Genomic DNA, 15784 nt, shown 5'->3' on the forward strand with positions numbered 1-15784 from the left:
CACGTGTCCGAAATACTTGTTTTAATTTTAAAAGGCCGTTACGGTCAATTTTTAGGCGAATGACGGAAATGCGCTAAAGACTCGGATAACTCATGAACCGACCACAGAGGCTTATGCCAACATGTGACCTGGTCCTAAGAGAGTCCTAAGGTATATTTATACCTCACTAAAACGGGTCAGAACTGAAGTCAAAGCAAAAGTCAAACTTTTGCGACATTCGGCTCCGAATCGGTTCTATATGGTAAATGATCGATTCAAACGAGCGCAAACATGTTTATATACTTATTATCATGTTTTATGATTATCAAAACAGGTTCCATAACATATATATTACAGATTATGCTTAAATCGCTAAAATAGCTTTCTGTTGACTTTTTAACCGCACGTTTGACTCGATATTTGACATAGTTAGAGTGGTGATCAGGGGGAACCATTTTAGAGGTTTAATACCCACATAAATACCAACTCATAACCATTTTTGATTCGTCATAAGACTGAACCATTTGCAAGATATTGCAATGACAACCGTTAGTTACGACGGTTGCGTTTATGAGCTATAACTATGGAAATGTGAAACCAAAATGGTTATGAACGACTTACAGAAGTGTGTTCTTGATTATAGAGCAGAAGAGAATGCTTGGGAGCACTTAGAATGATCAGTAGTTGTGTGTTTTGATGTTGTGAATGATATGAGCCAATGTAGCTTATTTATAGTGCTTAAGAGCCTTCAAGATCATTACACAACAAGCTACAATTGATCATGGATCATGGGCAGGTGTCCCTAAGTGGTATGGGTCGTGTAGGGGGCACCCATGCTCAATTAAATGGTTGTTTGATCGTTCAAAAGCTCCAAAAGCCAAGTAGTTACAACCATTCTGCATCTGGGCACTTTACGCGACCCGCATGGACATTCCATGCAACTTTTACGCGGGTCGCTTGGGTTTAGAAGTTCAGACGCGTTATTGAGGAGGCTCGCGGCCCGCCTCAACTTATCCTTAAACTTCACGCGGGTCGCCTAAGGTTAAGATTTCAGGATTTTTAAATCTTTTTGTAATTATTACAGAATCTGGCCATTAATAACGAAATCTTTCGTAATGATTCGCCTGACCTTTCGGTTTTGAAGGGGTAACTTTGCGGTTTGGCCCTCGGTTATTTACCGATAGGGGCCTCGTGTTAATCACCCGCATTATTAAGTCCCCGGTTTATTTATTAATTATATTGGAAAGCCTTAACTTTCACTGTTGACGCTTTTAACCCTTCTTCTACGAATTCGATCGTAACTTTCTTGTTTCATATCGAAACTTCGCGAAATTCATATATATTATTTTAGTGAGGGTATAATACCGTTACAAAGTCTTTGGAACGTTAAAGGGTCACTCAGAGGTATTATTAAACATGTTGACACAGTTAACCCCTGTAGTTTGTAATCTCTCACTTTCTTCCGCGTTTTAGTTTTGTACGATCTATAATTTATTCGTTTGAAGGTTTACGCATTATTTAGGGATACTATACAGTATATTTACCCTTGTTGACATTTATAACCCTCGAATTTATATACTTTCAAGGTTTGTAAAAATTAGTCCTTTATTTATTATAGATGCCACGTGTAAACAAATGACACGTGTTAACACATCATTGGACACAAAAATTCGAGGTGTTACAAAGTGTGACTTTGTGTTGACTGTTCAAACCTCACAATCTTCATAACATAGCCTAAGCAATGATACTGTATTCCGATTAATCTTCAGAATATGTAAGGTATCGAAAAGCGTTGTTAGAAGACTGCTTATTATGGTTCTTATAGTCTTAACATTTAATTTTGTCACTAACTCTCACGTTAGATATTTGTTGACTTCTGGTAAGGAAACGTTTAAAACTAGAGTCAACTAATCATGTGTTAATAGGAATATTAAAGAATTATCAGACTTAAATATTATTAGTAAGTGACTATCTAATTAATTTATCCAACTGTTCTTTAGAATAATGGATAGTCTCGTTGCTTATGCCTAGTCTAATGACATAATTATGCAGTGAGATTTTCCCTTGAAGAACCTTAAAGTTGGAATTAGCACTTGTAATTTGTCTATGGACCTTAGAACAATCCTCTTTTAAACTATTAGTGGTTGTAAGATGAATAACATCTTATTTTCCAGTTTCAAACATTTATTTCTTTGTACATATGTTGCTTATCAACACACTCGTTATACTTTGGTATTTTTGAGTGTTATAGTTGATTTATAAGGCATCAAATTGTACAAGTGAAAATCTTAGTATGTAATGTACTGGAAAAATGTACTCATTTCCATGCGTAAGCCCTTAACTTTATGGGTCATGGTATTGTACATTATTATGTATTCACATATACCACTTAGCTTATAGTTTAGAACTTTAAATGAAGGCATGCATATTAGGAATTCTTGTGATTATTCCACAATTATAGATTAGTCTTAGGAAAGACTTAATCTGGAATAACCTTTTAGTGATAGCACTTATGTTAAAGAGTTCTTGATTATCATAAGAGACATCATGTTCGATTTATCCTATTCATCATGCTCTACTTTTATTCTGTAGTGCTTTATCAGAAGAGAGCAATAGGATCATTGCGTCTTAAGAGATAATCAAGGATTTAATTTAGGAGCTAATTCTTATAGAAACTTTAAATAAAGCAAAACATATTAGATTTAGTAATTAGAGTGGATGAGATATAGATTTATAGAAGAAAACTATAGTGAGTAAAATTATGGGTACTAAGAATAAGGCAGGCGAAATGATCATAAAAATTAATTGAGGATCATTAGTATAAGGATCATTATGTGAAGAGGTTGTGATATGTCTATTACTAACATCAAAATAATAGACTACTTAAAGTTCTACTTAAACGAAAACAAAACAGCTTTGGCCAGAAGTGTAATCATTTAAGCATGTGTGCAAAGTGGTTGTAACAAATCAGCTTTGGCCAGAAATTGAGACAATCACTTTAGTTATGCACTTGTTAAGTATGGCATCTATGAAGGAATTAAAACAGCTTTGGCCAGATATTAAGACATTCATGTTTATGATGCACACTTAACATAGCTTTCGTAATACTTGAACGATAAGTAGATGCATCAAATCAGCTTTGGCCAGAAGTGATACATCAGAAGCTCATTCAAGTTAAGCCATTTTGGTTTTGTAAAACATTATTTGATCCTCATTAATTAACTAACTAATTACAAAAACCAATTATTTAGTAGCAAACCACCTGTTAGCGCGGATCGAACTCCGCGATGAGTTCGCTGGGGTTGCAGGGGAACAGCGTGCCCCCGCATGGGGTTCGGGGCGGAGCCCCGAGCTAAATCTTAGTTCACATTAAACAGCCTAAAATAATGAGGTTTCGAGTCTGTTATGAGATCTTGAGTCAGTTATGAGGTCTCGAGTGAGATCTCGAGTCAAGTCTCGACTCAGCTTATAACATTATGAGGTCTCGACTCATTAATGGTCTCGAGTCGCAACCTCAGTGTCTCGAGTCGTAATCATGGTCTCGACTGCTGTGAATTATGAGATCTCGACTCCTTATGAGGTCTCGAGTCGCAACCATGGTCTCGAGTTGTGACCTTGTAGTCTCGAGTTGTAGCTTTATGGTCTCGAGTCGCAACCTTATGGTCTCGAGTTGTGACCTTATGGTCTCGAGTCGAGACCTTTGTCTCGAGTTGTAAAGGTTGAAGCCCTTAGTTGAAACCTCAGTAGTCTCGAGTCGAAAACTTATGGTCTCGAGTCGAAATCGTTGTCTCGAGTTATAAATATTTGAGAACACTTATGATTTCGAGTTGAGACCTTGTGGTCTCGAGTCGAGATCTTGGTCTCGAGTCGAAACCTGATGGTCTCGAGTCCACTGTAACAGCTGTTAATGTAAAATCATAACTGAAAATTCGAATTCTTAGGAATTGTGATAGAATTTCCTGTTTTAACATTGATCTAATTTTAACAGAATATTTCGAAAATCATAATCTATTTATCCTTTTAACAGATTTCGAAAATTCTCATTAGACAAAACAGATCAAATTTAGGAAAAACATTCAAAAATTCTAATTATATTCCAAAACATAAGGGAATTTCGAATTTTCCTAAGAACACATGATGAACCCTAAAAATAAAAACATGATTCTGGAACCCGAAACCTGAATTTTAAGGGTTTTAAACAGATTTCGGTACAATTAAGATTTACCATTATGATTCCGAGTGAACTTTTGTTATCCTTTTTCCGAAAAAACAATGATTTCGGCACATATGACTCGAAACCAGCCGTGAATTTTATTGAGTTTTCAAAACTTCTGTTTTCCAGATTTCAATCCCAGAATAATGGATACGAAAACAGAACTGACTAATCAACATATTCTCTGATACCACATGTTGGACAGTTCTGTTTTAGGCATAATGGAAAACATGAAAACATACCTGATTGCATCAGTACAGACCAGCAGAGAATCCAGATGTAGTCGCAGCATCAGGTTCGACATGATTGTCAGCTTGATCTGGTTCCTCCTTAGGGTGCAATCTAATGATGGTGATAAGAGAAACCGATAAAGGGTAATCGATTGGGAGAAAGAGGTTGATTGATGTTATGAGAGTAATCAAGTTGTCTAACCTTGAAACCTCTACATTAGTCTCCTTATATAAGCACCCAGGAGGAAACCCTAATTAGTTAATAAGGGTAATTAAGCCCATCAACAATTACCAACTAAATATATAATAGGATTGTTATATATTTTGATCCATATAATGTAAATGATTATAATGGCTACTAGATTAAATATAATATAAAATATTTAATCTTACAGCATGATACAATGGTATGCAATAGTTGGTTAATTTGGAAGTTAATTAACCGATTGGAAATACTTAAATCTTCTTATATGGGTACCTTTTTATATCATGAAACCACACAGATTATTACCGAAATACATATATACTATAATATAAATGTAAAGGAAGGTTAATTAAAGAATAACAGGTAAGGTAATTACACGATAATAAAACCATTTTGAGCCTTGTGATGGTAGGGATGGTCAAGATTCATGAAGAAGTATTGACATAATTATTTAGAGTCGATTTCTTTTTATTTGGGTTGCCCCACCAAAACCTTCATCCAAGGGCTTAAGGTTGTAAACGAACTGAACGTTCAGCGAATTCTCAGAAGTAGAGAATTGCCATTAGCAATCTCTCGCTTCCCTAGCAACCTCCTATCTCACCGACCTATCTGACCAAGCTAGTGATGATGGAGAAATCGTCATTGCCGATGGCAATGACCCCTGTTGTGAAAACATGTGACCTTGTGATGAAGCTTTTTGTAGGGTACCCCAAATAAAAGAAAATCTCTAAAATGTCTAAAATCTCAACTATACATCGAAAATATGTTCGTACGAGCAATAAATAGTTTCGTGTGTTCTCTAAGAAGCTCCCTTTGTAATGTATAATATGAGGTATGATCATAAGTTAATAACCCTTTTGTGTGTTGTTCAAGAAAATCATGAGTTTAATTCTTAACATCCTACTTTCTTTAGTAAAGAGAGTTGTTTCAGTTTGTAAGAAGCATGCAAATTCCTTGGGCTATTAAGCCAATTAATAATATCTTCAAAGTCTTGATTAAATTTGGGCTTTTTATGTTTTAAATGGCCATCTTTTGTTAATCTATCAACATTGGGCATCTAGTCTTTTCCCATATATCATTGTTTGGACTTTTGGACCATTGATAAAATGGTATGGTTCCCACTATATTGGAATATGGAACCTTGGACCATGGCAACATGTGATATGTCATGATGATGGTATGATGACAAAACAATATGAAAAATGAAAAATGAAATGTGACCTCACCCATTCATCACCCATGCCTCATGTGCCCATTTTGTTTCACAAAGTCCTACCCCTTGAGTTACCTTTGTCAATTAAACTGTAAAAACATGCTCAACACATTACCTTAGCAACCATTTATGTCAATTATTCTGTAAATCCAAAAAAACAACCTTTTGATTCTAAAGATATAACCCGCTTTGTCTTGACCGGTAGTGACAACAAAGATTTGGTGACAATACAAATAAGAATGCTTCGACATATATCGAGGTTGAGGAAATATAAAGATGTGCCTATAGAAATTGTTGCCTTGCAATCTTATCTTTTGATCATTTTGTGAATCTTTTAGCGACGCTTATTCGTCGGTTGTGGTCCTATTGCTTTCTTGTGATAATTCGGCTTCTTTCTTGCCATTTGTTCATATAAAGTTCTATGAAAACTGACATTAGATACTAAAATCAAGATGTCTAGATAAAAATATATAAATTGGACGTCATAAATAACTTATAAATTGTGATTTAGTGGAGAGTTTATCGAGTGTGAAAGCCATTGTGAAGCTTCTAAAGTCAACCCCGCTTAAGAAGCTTTGGACTATGATGGGGCCATTACAAATTTACATTTGATTATTAGATTGGTATCTAAAATAGTTGATTTAATTATTTTGTCATAATAGTGTCATGTGAACATGTGAGAGGACTCTTAACACATAACATAGTTATACAACTAAATTTTAATAAAGTTAACTTTATATTTTATTTATTCAAAACAATATAAAAAAAACTTAAAATTTGAACGTTGAACTTTTTTTTTCAAAATAAAATTTTGGTAGAGGTTACACACTATATTTTTAAATATGCAAAATACTTGGTACATGTTATCTTTTACGTATAGCCCAACTTTAATTTTGAATGTTTATATAAGATCTAACTTAGTTTTCATTTTTTATTTGTTTATATAAGATCTAACTTATTTTTCATTTGTTTTAACATTTGAATTTTGTTTAATATTTCAACATGTATAAAGTTGCATACACATGATATAAAAATGCCAATTAATAAAATAAAGATGATACCCAGCATTTTGTTAATATTTATATTTATATCTTTTATAAACGTTATTAACAAAGTACACGTATATAAATGATAATTCATATTATGATAACCCAACAACTTATTAATGATTATAAAAAAATAGAATTCCAGTTGAGATAGCATTGAACTCTTTAACTTATAAGGGGAAGGGGTGGTCACTAGTGATAGAATTCCATCACTCACAATATCCAATCATGTTCCACCATGTCAGCAACCATTTTCCCATCACTCACAACCTTTTTAATGGCGGTGGCCATCACTCACCACCACACCCAACAATTTCCCCCCAACCAACAATTACCCTCACAAAATAAAACCATCACGCGTTAAGAAAATAACGGAATTTGAATATATGCATCTTGTTACGCGTTGAGTTTGTAGGTGGCGGTGGAAGTTTTGTGTTTTTCACACGTGATAAATGGCTATCACGGTGGATTAACTTGCCACCCCGCCTCCCCTAATCCATTAAGATGTAAAGTTTTAAGACTTTGCTTGTTGTAAATTGTGGAAAAGAGGGTATAAAATAGATAGATTTCTTTTACTTGTGGGTCTTTTGATTTGGGTTCTGATGGTGGTAAATACAATGTGTTTCAATTTCAATTAAAGTAAATTCCATAAATTAATGGGACCTAAGTGTAGATTGGGGCACTTGTGAGCAATGATAAGAGATTCAAGAACATTTGGGTTTGATCATTGAGTCAAACGAGTTTTACCGGTAATTTCACTGTCGTGTCTACGAGTGGATGGGTTATCGGGTTTTCCTCAGAATTGATGGTGGACTTGGCTTACTCTCGAAGTACTATGTTTGACCCAGTAGGTGTCCCAAAAAGTGTTTAGGATTGATTTGGTTGGCCGTTAAAAAAAACGGGACCTAAGTGGTTAAAGTACACTTTTTGAACTTTTAAAATTTGGTTTTCGAATTCTTTTTGACAAAAAGGAAATGCCTTTTGGTTTAGAAGAAAGAATTAAAGAAAATGAGGGTGGACCATATTGTCCCTTGAAAAGACTTTGAATGGGCCTTTGAATGTTCTTATGAATACAAAATGCACTGGGTGGAAACCGTGTGATAGCCTCTTTCCCGATATAGTGGAGGAATCCATCGATTTTAAATAAAACTAGTGGCATTACGTCCGATACGGCGGTAATTTGGTTTTGATTGGTATCGATTCGTTACGCTAGCGTTACTTGGTACAATCAAGAGAAAACCAAAAGCGAATCGATCAAAATCCATTAAAATGAATATCGGTATTGGTTCCAATAATACTGATACTGATTCATTTTGTCACGATACCACGACACCAACAATTTCTATAGCTTACGATACAAAAAAAAATACTTTATTTGAATACAGTTTCACTTCCAAGAAAACTTATTCTGGCATGTGAAGAAAAAAATTAAATACACCTACGTGTATTTTTTAAAGGCAACGAACTTAATTAAATAAAAACTAAATCGGTTAAAATAAAAAAAAATATTATATAATTTTAATTAAATAGGTTATGTGAAATTGAAAATAAAAAAATATTATATTATATAATTTGTTTTTATCTCTATGAAAAGTAACAAGTATAAATAATAATAAAAAGTTTTATTTAGATCGTGTAATTCTTTTTATTTCTTTTGAACACGAGAAAGATTTTAGTAAGTAAGATCATAACATTTAAAGTTATAATAGTGACATGAGATATTAATTGACGTTGCAAACCACTGTCTTCTTAAAGTGATAATACTGACATGACATATTAATTGACATTGCAAACCACTGTCTTCTTGTGTTAAAGAGCATTAATCGTCTCAATCATCATTTATCAGGACTCTTTGGCGTAAGTTCCTTGGCTTTGACAGAGCATTTAGTCCATGTCACTATTCTTGCATACAAAGGGGAGTCCATTCAATGAAATAATTTCTTAGATGTATTACCACATCCCCAAGGGTTAGGCCCACTTTTTACAGGTAAGTGGAATCTTTATGCTCAAAATCCCGATCCAAATAGTCATTTATTTGGTACCTCCCAAGGAGCATTGCCATTTTAACCATTCTCGAGGGATTTCATCCACAAAACCAAAACTAATTATTTTTTTTTAGACCAAAAATCAAGATAGGGTTAGATGAATTTAATGAGATTAAACCTTTTCTTTAGAATGAGGTAAAGTGAAATTGGGAAAAAAAGTTGATGTACTATCACTTAAATAAAGTTAAGTTAGATTAAAGTATACCGAAATATCTAACTGAAAACAAGCTAACACGTTAGTTTGACATCAAAAGTGTAATTAAATTAGTGTTTGATTCATGAGTGTTAAACATATATAAATACATCCAATAACAACAATGAATGTTTAGAGATTCGAGTCCTCACGTGTTACACATATAATAAAGTATATAATTATTCGAAACAGTTCAAAATCAAAAAAAAAAAAAGGAAAAAAAAAACTTCCAATTTTCCGGTGATCAAAAGAATCCCACTAAACATCCGATAATGGTAACAACCCCATAAACTCCAGCACTAACGGAACCCAAACTAGAGCTTGGAGCAACGGCGGAACCACCACCGGAACCACTAGCGGGACTACCGGCCGGACTACCGGCTGGACCACCAGCCGGAGCACCGGCCGGTACGCCGGCGGTGGCAGCCTTCTCTGCAAGTTGTAGTTTACCAACGGCATTCAAATTCGCAGGCAAAAACGCATGTTTCGCGGGCCTTCCATCGGTCACGGACCCGCCAACCTGCCACACTTGATTCACCTCCGTCATGTTTTCCGGCAACTTCACCGAAGCAAAGATCATCATCACTCCGTTAACAAACTCCGCGCTGGACTCGGGTACCTCAAACGCGATCTTTCCTTCGACTATCGAAGCATACGAGCTAATGTTGTACGTTTTAACGGTCATCGAGTCATTGGAGTCCTTAAATGCGATGAGCGATTGAGACCCGGCCATTCCGGTTCCGGTCGGGTTAATCGCCCATGCGATCCACCCGTTTGGTGTCGCGGGAGGCGCGATAAATGCTATTGAAAGGGTGGAGTTTTCGAGGGTGTAGGTCCAGTGGAGTGTGGAGTTTAGGGTTGGTAAATCGGTGCAGTTTGTGTACACCTTTTTGTTTGGGAGTTTATTCGAGGAGCAGGACGAATAAACCGGCGACGACGATGATTGTAGAACGAGCGATGTTAATGTGAAGAGGAGGAAGACGACGGATGACGCTAAACGGAACATGGCCATGTTAAGAGTGGCTAAAGTTGATTAGAGGTGTGGGAATGTAAGTTGAGGGTTTCATATGGGTGTATGTGTTATATATAGTGAATGGAATGTGTCCTCATGGTTGTTACGGTGGGGTGGATTATAGGGGAACTTTTATTTTAGAGTTAAATTTCATTTAGCCTGTGGTTTCTATAACTTGAGCAATTTAGTTTAAAAGTTTTATTTTTCGTCTTTAGAATTTAGATACAAAAAAAGTTTCACCATTGCTATTTTAGTTCACTATATCAGCTTTATTATTTTTTATTTTAATGAGAAGGGCAATTTGTTCATTTTTATGTAATTAATTCGGCCATATAAAATGACCGAATTGTCATTCTCGTTAACAGAACTAATAAATGAAGTTGACCTAGTGGCTTAAATTGCAACAGTGAAACCTTTTTAGACTCACAGACGAAAAATAAAACATTTGGACTAAACGGAAAAAATAGCCTAAACCGATTTAACTCTTTATTTTATTTTTATGATTATCCCACGTTCTATGGAGTTTAAAGTATTTACGAATGATTATCCCACATTCTATGGAGTTTAAAGTATTTACGAGATTGAGAACATAGAAATCGGTAAGGGTTGTTTGACTTCCATGTGATGCGTTGACTATTAATATTGTGGCAATAAGGCATGTATCATGTATGATTATGAATTGAATAATAAGTTACTAGGTGTTAGACCTGGTAAAACAAGCCCATCCATTCTATTTTGGGTTTATATTGGTATTTTAAATTTTAAGATAAGTCAAACAAAATTATTCATTAGGTTAGGAAAGGTTATGAAGTGGTGGATAAAAAAAAGAGTAGGTCAGGATGGGTATTAGATAAAACCCAAACAAGTCAAGATGGTTATCAGATAAAATCACTAAACTAATTACTACCGGTAGATATCTCCCGTACTACTCTCCCGTCGTTCTTCATTTAAAAATACTAAAAATTTTTAAAATAATAAAAAAATCAAAAAAATTGTAAAAAATAAAAAAAAATCTAAAAAATCAAAAGAAATTCTAAAAATCCAAAATATTCTAAAAATTCCAATAAGTTCTAAAAAATCATAAAAAAATCAATACAATTCTAAAAAAATCTATAAAATTCTAAAAAATCAAAAAAATTCTAAATAACAAAAAAAATCTAAAAAAGAAAAAAAAATTAAAAATCTAAATAATCAAAAAAAATTATAAAAATTGTAAGAATTCTAAAAAATCCAAAAAATCTAAAGATTCAAAATAATCAAAACAAATAAAAGAATAACGAAAAATAAAAAAAATACTAAAAAATCATAAAAAATCAAAAAAATCAAACAAAAAATCAAAAAAATTATAAAAACCAAAAACCATCTAAAAACCCAAAAAAATCATAAAAATATAAAAATTCAAAAAATAAAAAAATCCAAAAAAATAAAAAAATATCGCAAAAATAAAAAAAAACCTCTAAAAAATCCAAAAAATAAAATAAAAAATCGGATTTTTTAGAATTTTTTAGATTTTTTTAGAATTTTTTTTTTTTTATAATTTTTATGATTTTTTTATTTTTTAGAACTTTTTTGATTTTTATGATTTTTAAAAAATTTTAGTTTTTTATGATTTTTATTACTTTTTTATAAAATTTTTTATTTTTTTTAAATTTTTGGATTTTTTAGAATTTTTATGATTTTTTAGAATTTTTGTGATTTTTTATAATTTATTGCATTTTTTATGATTTTTTATAATTTTTTGGATTTTTAAGAACTTTTATGATTTTTTTGAAATTTTTTAGTTTTTTTAATTTTTATAATTTTTTGGATTTTCTAGAATTTTTATATTTTTTTCAATTTTTGAATTTTTAGGATTTTTTTGAATTTTTATGATTTTTTAGAATTTTTTTTTTTGATTTTTTAGTGTTTTTTGGATTTTTTTATAATTTTTATGATCTTTATAATATTTTTTATTTTTTACATTTTTTTAATTTTTAGAAATTTATTTGATTTCTTATTTTTTTATATTTTTTTGATTTTTTATGACTTTTTTTTATTTTTTAGATTTTTTTTTAAATTAAGAAATTTTTTTATTTTTTTCATTTTTTTAGAATTTTTTTTTTATTTTTTAGGGTTTTTTTTTTTATTTTTTAGTGCCTATCTTAACCCAAACTCATCTTAACCCAAACCCATTTTAACCCATTACCCATCCAACCTTTTTTTTTAAATATCCATCCTGACCTATACCCATCCTAACCTAAACCCATTTTGACCAATTACCCAAACCCATCCAACTTGCCCACTTTGCCACCACTACTAGGTGTATACGAAATATCTACAAAAGTAAATTACAATGTCGAAGTTTGATAATCATGAAAAACAATTAGTTCTTCCTATACTAATAAACAAAAATCTTTTTTGGAAACGTGTCACTCTTTGATGCTTTCTCACCTTATTTTCCTATTTAACTCTCATATTAAATAATAATAATAATTTTAAAAAAATACTAGATAAGAATAAATATTTAGATAAGGATAAACGTTTGTTTTAATTATGAGCATATTAAATAATAATAATAATAAACAAAAAATTAATTAAGAATAAATGTGATTGAAATTATGGTAAATTAGAAATCAGATGTTCCCGTTTGATAGAGTTAAATGCCATTTTAGCCCCTGTGGTTTAGGCCATTTTGTCAGTTTAGTCCAAAGGTTTCATTTTTAACCTGTGGGTCCAAAAAGGTTTCACAGTTGCCATTTTAGTCCACTTGGTTAACTTCATCCATTTTTTCTGTTAATGAGAAGGCCAATTTGGTCATTTTGTATGTAATTCTGTTAACTAAAAGAGCAATTCAGCCATATAAAATGACCGAATTGGCCTTCTCGTTAACAGAAAAAATAGATGAAGTTAACCCAGTGGACTAAAATGGCAACTGTGAAACCTTTTTGGACCCACAGGTTAAAAATGAAACCTTTGGACTAAACTGGCAAAATGGCCCAAACCACAGGGACTAAAATGGCATTTAACTCCGTTTGATATATACTTAATAATTGTATTATTCTTTTTTTTTTTCACTATAATTAAATTATTATTCTAGGTCGGTCATATACTTCTATCAAATTGTAATTGTTTTTAAACGCATCACTATAATGGTAGGCATATGCTTCTAAATTGTAAACTTTAAACCCATCATTTTCAGATAAGAAGAACATCACTATAATTGTAAACTTTGAACCCATCATTTGTCGCACATTGCATCAACATGTATAAAGAACACCATTTTTAAATATAACAATTTTATACTTCATTCAAAGAGAATTTATTTCTCGATTTTACGATATAATTTATAAAAATGATGAAATATATAAACGTGGGGATTGATCTCCATCTTTTTTGTACCGTAAACTCTCTTGAATACAAATTTAAAACGAGTGTTTTATGAATGAAATAAACAAATAAACATGAAGGTGTATAAAAACAAACTAAAATAATTGTTTCTCATAATTTGAATGTACCATAAAAACGAGATTCAACCCCATGTAAATATGTAATACATGTGTTTTTAACCTAATAATAAATAAAAAAAGCAAAATCAAATGTTATAATAAGTAAATTGTACATCAAAGTTCATTTTAAAAGTTAAATCTTGACGACTGTATGTGTTAACATATGACATTATATTTTATATAACACGTGTAATATACAAGTTTTTTTAAATATATATCTTTTTATTATCTATTATATAAAATTATACAACCAGTGTAATACACGGGGTTCAAACCTAGTAATCTTAATAAATAACTTTAGTGTTAAAACCTTTTTAAATGTTTAATGCAAGTATATTATTATAATCTTAATAAATAAATTTGATATTAAAAACCTCTTATAATTTTAATACAAGTATGTTATTATTACTACTACAACTATTAGTTTTATAAACTCGTAAATTACACGTGTTGAATATAAAAATATATAAATTATATCTTTGTATATAATACTTAGAGTAAACTGCCATTTTGGTCCCTGTGGTTTGGGCACTTTTGGCATTTTAGTCCAAATCTCAAACTTTTTTATATCTGGGTCCCTGTGGTTTGCATTTTGTTGCCATTTTAGTCTAAAATCCCAAAACACTCTATTTTTACTGTTGAAAACTTTTTATTTTGTCCTTTAGTGCAGGGGCATTTTGGTCATTTTTAAATACAATTCCTTTTGTGCAAAAACCCAGATGCGTAATTTGTTTTCTCTCTCTCTGTAAATAAATAATCCAACATCATCTCTCTCTCTGTAACTAAATAATCCACAATCAAATAAATAATCATCATCATCCCCAAATAAATAAATGATGCATCATGTTTAAACACTTGAAGATTCACATGTTATACATCCAAAAACCCACATGTTCATCTTCGCATCATGTTTAAAACTTGAAGATTCACATGTTATACATCCAAAAACCCAGATGCACACACACACACTCTCCCTTTCTCTCTCCAAACACCCATCTATTTCTCCTCTCTCTCTCCTCTCTGTCGAACACCACCACCACCGTGAACTCCACCACCACCACCACCACCACCACCACAAACTGCCAGAGCCCACCCCAGCCCGACTCAGCTCGTTTACATCCCTAAATTGACTTGTATGGAGTCTAATTCCTATTTGACTTGTATACACCGACTCAGCAGCCACAACCTTAACCAACACCTGGTTTTAGATAGGAGAAGAAGAACAAGAGATAGAAGGGTTTACCCGAAGATTCTGCGACTGCCGCCGCTGGTGCCGCTGAATCGAACGGACGGTGGTGGTGATCCGTTGAGGTTGACACGTGTGGGAGATGCAGATCGGTTGAAAAAGGAAGTGGATGATGAGAATGAAGAGGTTGAAGAAGCGGAGGAGTTTGATGAGGGAGAGGTGTGGAATCTTCCGGAATGTGAGTGAGATCGGAGCACTGGTCTTCGATTCGCCATTGATTTACAGTGAAGAAATTAGGGTTCTGAAATAAGGAAGAAGAAGATGAGAGGGAATTTTGTGATTTGGGTTCTTGAAATAAAGAGGGTTTAGAGATCAAGAAGAGAGAGAGAAGACAGTGTGGTTAGAGAGAGAGAGAGTTTGAGGAAAGGACAAAATAACATTTTTTATATAATGACCAGTTTGCCCCTTCAGAAAAGGACAAAATAGCTGGGTTTTTTTTTTATAAATCTGACCTGATTTGATTTTTGGACCAAAATGGCAACAAAAATGAAACCACAGGGACCCAGATGTAAAAAGTTTGAGATTTGGACTAAAATGGCAAAAGTGCCCAAACCACAGGGACCAAAATGGCAGTTTACTCTAATACTTATTACCAGTGAATTATTTCTGCTATACAAATATAGTTTTCTAAGTTTTTACTTTTCTTTTGAGTCACTTTATTTCATCTTAATACATACAGTTGTTAACAGTTACAAACTAGAAAATAAAAATAACGATATCAATGTGTAAGTGTTTTTGAGAATAAATTGTAAATTATGAGAGTGTGGCAAATAAATTGTAAATAATATCTAGTATGTATATCAATTATATAATAAATACTTTGATATAAATAATATTTTAGGAACTAAGGATAATGAGAAAAGATACAAATATCATCCTGGTATAGAAAATATTACATATTTAAAAATATTAAATGA

At 32.4% G+C, this 15784-nt stretch overlaps 1 protein-coding gene across 1 annotated transcript; it reads right to left on the reverse strand.

The window, feature by feature from the left end:
- Positions 1-9185: 9185 nt before the first annotated feature.
- Positions 9186-10186, reverse strand: LOC110873472 (auxin-induced in root cultures protein 12). The gene has a single exon (XM_022122411.2). The coding sequence runs from the start codon at positions 10134-10136 to the stop codon at positions 9369-9371; it is 768 nt and encodes a 255-aa protein (XP_021978103.1). The 5' UTR covers positions 10137-10186; the 3' UTR covers positions 9186-9368.
- Positions 10187-15784: the final 5598 nt, after the last annotated feature.

The sequence above is a fragment of the Helianthus annuus genome, chromosome 8, assembly GCF_002127325.2.
Source record: "Helianthus annuus cultivar XRQ/B chromosome 8, HanXRQr2.0-SUNRISE, whole genome shotgun sequence".
Lineage (NCBI taxonomy): Eukaryota > Viridiplantae > Streptophyta > Magnoliopsida > Asterales > Asteraceae > Helianthus > Helianthus annuus.